A 5,379-nucleotide genomic window follows, 5' to 3' on the forward strand; every position below is an offset into this window, starting at 1 on the left:
ATATAAAGAGAAAGAGAGAGAGAAAGGAAAAGATAGAGAAGCAGTAGAGGATGCGGAGTAGTAGGAGAAACTGGTGTTGCGATATATATAAACAACGAAGAATAAAAAAAAAATTATTAAATAGTTGTAGAAAATTAATGCAACAACGAAGACAACTTTTTATCCTTATAACTCAATTAATATGCCGTATATTTCAATACAATATAATATTAGTACATGTTTTTGTAATCACGCTTCTAACATTAACATTGCAACATATGTTAATTAAATATTGTATTATATCGACTTCTTGTGTTAGATTCTGGTTGCTGTTTTTATCATTTAGCCCCCGGGTCAGTCGTGATCAAGAAGACTTATTATCAAAAGTGTTCCAGAAATGACCGTCTCGTCTTTCTTGTAAGACAGTATATTATGACAGAAATTCATTAGACTTTGCGCTCTTCGCGATGTTTAAGATATACACTGTGATTTGGAACTGATATAGCTACTATTTCTAGGAAGACGTACGTCCATGTAGGTATTCCCTCACTGGTGCATATGGCGTATATTGGATTGGATTGGTTATTGTGGTTACTTAGTAAGGCACCGAGCCGGCAGAATCTTTTCTACACTAGGCACAAGGCCCGAAATGTTGAGGGAGGGGGCCAGTCGATTAGATCGACCCCAGTACGCTACTGATACTTAATTCATTGACCCCGAAAGGATGAAAGGCAAAAATCGACTAGGTGGAATTTGAACTCAGAACGTAAAAACAGACGAAAATATACCGCTGAACATTTCAGCCCGGCGTGCTTAACGATTCTGCCAGCCCACCACCTTTATATTGTAAATATTATTATTTATTTATGCGCCCTTTTAAAGCCTAGCCAGTCTCATGGGCCCGGTTTCCCGGTTTCTATGGCATATGTGTTCCCCCCCAGCTGGACGGGACGCCAGTCCATCGCAGCGTTACTCAAGAAACAGGAAGAAAGAGTGAGAGAATGTTGGGGCGAAAGAGTACAACAGGGGTCGCCACCACTCCCTGCCGGAGCCTCGTGGAGATTTTAGATGTTTTCGCTCAATAAACACACACAACACCCGGTCTGGGAATCGAAACCGCGATCCTCCAACCACGAGTCCGCTGCCCTAACCACTGGGCCATTGCGCCTCCACATATCGTAAATATATAGATTTCAAATTTTGTTACAAGGCCAGCAATTTTGGGGGAGTTGGTCAGTCGTTTATATCGACCTCGGTGTTTAACTGGTACCCGTAATAAGTTCTTTTTCAAGATGGTAGTGTTTAATTTGAAGGACATTTAGCTGCTATTTCGAGCAATTACATCGACCGGTTTGAGCCACTCCACTCAACACAATATGGTAGTACAGGGTAATGGCTGAATTCACTAGATCATTGCAGTGCGTAGATTCTATTACCTTTTTTTTTGTAATTACCCTTTTCAATACAATTTAGTTTAGAGTGACCCCTTTGCGATAATTCTTTATGATGGCCCTTTGTGGAACCTCTTTGCAGTGGTTCTTTGCGATAACGCTGACCCCTGTGTGATGGTGTTTTGTTTGATAGCTTTTTATTGCGTCAAAAATCTGCGGTTAATACGTACACGTGTCTCTTTTAATAATTAAAGATGCAATCAGCAATAGTTAATGTCTCGGGCGAATATTCGAAGGTGGTGGTGGTGGGGCGAAGATGGAGGAGGTGATAGTGGTGACGGAGACGTTCGTGGTTTCCATGCTGGAAATGGAGGCGGTGGTATTGTTGCTGTTGTTGTTGTTGTTATCGTCGCTATTGGTGGTGGTTTTATCGCTGTTGGTGAAGCTGTTGGAGGTTATAGTGGTGGTGTTCTAATGTGTGTTTGTGATATCGGAGGTGGTGGAATAATGGCTGGTGTCGGAGGTAGTGGCATTCTTTATAGCGGTGTCCTTTATGATCTTGAGAATGGTGGTGGCGCTAGTTACGATGATAGTAGTGGTAACTGTGGTGGTGGTGGTGGTGGTGCTGCTGCAGCTGCTGGTAGCTGTGACAGTAGAGGTGTTGGTGGTTGTTCGTGGTGACGGGGCATGTAATAGTGCGTATATCGGATTGGCTATTACGGTTACTTAGTAAAGCGCCCGGCTGGCAGAATCCTTTCTACTGGAAGCACAAGGCCCAAAATTTTGTGGAAGGGGACCAGTCGATTAGATCGACCCTAGTACGTAACTGGTACTTAATTTATCGACACCGAAAGGATTAAAGGCAAAGTCAACCTCAGCGGAATTTGAACGCAGAACGTAAAGACAGACGAAATACCGCTAAGCACTTCGCCCGGCGTGCTAACGTTTCTGAGGACTCGCCGCCTTATATTTTTGTAATATTATTAAGAATTGTATTTCAAAAATCATTAAACTGTTTTGGGTATTGTAGAAATTTAACTGATTTATTGCACATACATTTTAACGACAACTTCTTATATGAACCCCTAAGAGTCGTATGAAACGCTGAAGATCATATGGACTCCTGAGAGTCATATGGATTCCTGTTCAGAAACAAAAAGACCCTTTTGGTCATGAATGATCATGGAATTGCACGTAGAAAGTTCCCCTCCAAGGTACAAGTCCAGGCAAGGTTGTTTATGGAAGACAAGCAGTTGCCCACGCATACCAGCCTCCCCTCTCACACCACTGATGTTACCCAAGGGAAATGGCAAAGGCTGGTACAGTTTGGCAACAGGGACGTCGCAGTTCATCTCTACAGCTGAGTGAACTGAGCAACGTGAAATAAAGTGTCTTGCTCAAGACAACACACAGCCCGGTCCGAGAATCGAACTTACTACCTCATGATCGTGAGTGCAACGATCTAACCACTGAACCATGCCCTTTCCGTCCCTGTGATGTTAATATGTTTATTATCAGTCTCATTGACACTTTTCCTCACTCTACCCATCTCCCTCTGTTTCTCTCTCTCTCTCTCTCTCTCTCTCTCTCTCTCTCTCTCTCTCTCTCTCTCTCTCTCTCTCTCTCTCTCTCTCTCTCTCTCTCTCTCTCTCTCTCTCTCTTACACACACATACATACATTCAAATTGTATGCCTAGTGCTCCTAAAATTATTTAGCTTAATGAGTGGACTCTATCTCTCTCTTTATACTTTCTAGAATGAAACAAAATTAAAAGAAAAAAATCACAACTTTCTGTTTTATTCTAAGGTAAATCTAATTGACAAATACACTACCAGCAGTTTACAACCAGGTCAGATTGCTGGTCTCTCGTCTTTCTCCAGTGTGTGTATATATATATATATATATATATATATATATATAAGTACATCTTCAGCAGCGCCTGGGATAACTAATATGAAATCTTATTAGCTTATTTGTGCAATCATTTATATATTATTTTCTTGTATATCTTATTTATCTCATGCATCTAATTTATTTCGTTAATATATTTCATTAATGCCACGGCAGCTATGTACTTTTGTTGATTACATTTTATTGTTATTATTATTATTATTATTATTATTATTATTATTATTATTATTATTATTATCATCATCATCATTATCATCGTCATCATCATTATCATCATCAACAGCAGCACGTTTCGACCTTTTGATTTATTTCCAAAGTAACAATTTGTTATATGTCCTATATCTAAGGGGCGAAAACGTGATAATAATTAGCAAAATTGATGTAAGTCAGCATTAAATCTGTACTTTATAATTACGATATTAACCACATATCACGCATTTTGAATTAGATAAAATTAAAGTTGTGACTTAACTTTCAAATGTTTCACTGTTAATGTTCTGAGTTAATACGCAAGTTAGCTAATCCTGGTTGCCGGGCTAATTTTCAATCCGTAGTATCTACTTTCTTCCATTCTGAAAAAAGAAAATAAAAATAAAAATATATAAATGTTATCCTTTCATTGTAGTTTAGTCTCCCACGGATTCGTCGTAATCCTCTCGTCAAAATGGCAGCCATCTAACTCAAACAAATACAAAATGGCTGCAACGTAAAAACTAAAATAGGTTTGAAAGCAAATCAGAAGATGTTGTGTGGGACACGCAAATAGAAAACACTCAGCTTTGAGTAATACAGCAATGGTGAGGAAACAAATGCCTGATTTTTCGTACGCTTTTTGAGGAGGACTTAACAAAAGATGGCTGAAATTATACGTTTCTGCATCTCTGCCGGTCTTGGCGTTTCTTTGTTCGTCCACCACAGGCTCGCAAACATGAATATTCGCATTTAGCCGGGCATTATATAAGTGAATTCACAAACAAATCTTATTCATTCTCTTCTTGCACTTATTCGTTAGTTTATTCGTTAGCTTTTATGTCTATTCATGCTCTTGATCTGTCTATTGTTATTATTATTATTATTATTATTATTATTATTATTATTATTATTATTATTACTACTACTACTACTACTACTACTACTACTACTACTACTACTACTACTACTATTATTATTATTATTATTATTATTATTATTATTATTATTATTATTATTATTATTATTATTATTATTATGAAATTGATGAGCTGGCAGAACCGTTAGCGTACGGGACAAAACGTTCAGTGGCAATTCATCTGGCTTTACTTTCTGAATTCAAATTCCGCCGAGGTCGATTCTCTCTTTCATCCTTTCGGGGTCGATAAAATAAGTTCCAGTTGAACACTAAGGTCGAAGTGATCGAGTAGGCCCTTTCCCAAAACTTCAGGCCTTTTGCCTTCGATTAAAAGGAGTGTTATGACGTGGGTCTGGTAGAATAACCATAGCGCCAGATAAAAATGCTAACAAATGTTGTCAGTGATAGCAGTTAATGAGCTCTGGTCGTCTGGTTTGTTCTCAATACTAGTTTCTTCTTCATTAAGCTCTTCCTTCCACCTGTGCACGTTGCTTTTGTCAATGGAGTCATTTCCATAAGCAGCATATAGCTTTCTATGAATGCCGAACAGTCTACACACCACTCTTTGTCAACAATTCAATAGCGTTATGTCGTCTCTGCTTGGAACTAATCAAACGTCTGTATTGAAGAAGAAATAGAAGAAGAATTCTTATAGAAGAACAGCTACCCTACCAACGTGTGAAATTTATCATTTAATTAAAAAAAAAACTACTTATACTTGCTACTGCATAACTTTCTTCTGCATAACACCCATATTTTATGTATTTATACGTAGGAGTGGATGTGTGGTAAGACGCTTGTTTCCCAACCTCATGGTTCCGGGTTCAGTCCCACTGCGTGGCACCTTGGGCAAGTGTCTTCTACTATAGCCTCGGGCCGACCTTTGCCTTGTGAGTGAATTTGGTAGGCAGAAACTGAAAGAAGCCCGTCGTATATCTATCTATCTATCTATCTATCTATCTATCTATCTATTTATCATCTATGTATAT

The 5,379-nt window shown here is 38.7% G+C and overlaps 1 protein-coding gene across 1 annotated transcript; it reads left to right on the forward strand.

Annotated features, from left to right (window-relative positions):
* The first annotated feature begins 1,643 nt into the window (after positions 1 to 1,643).
* On the forward strand, positions 1,644 to 2,051 carry LOC106873981 (uncharacterized). Its single transcript, XM_014921528.1, has one exon. It carries the CDS (start codon positions 1,644 to 1,646, stop codon positions 2,049 to 2,051), a length of 408 nt encoding a protein of 135 aa, XP_014777014.1.
* Positions 2,052 to 5,379: the final 3,328 nt, after the last annotated feature.

Source organism: Octopus bimaculoides, chromosome 9, assembly GCF_001194135.2.
Source record: "Octopus bimaculoides isolate UCB-OBI-ISO-001 chromosome 9, ASM119413v2, whole genome shotgun sequence".
NCBI lineage: Eukaryota > Metazoa > Mollusca > Cephalopoda > Octopoda > Octopodidae > Octopus > Octopus bimaculoides.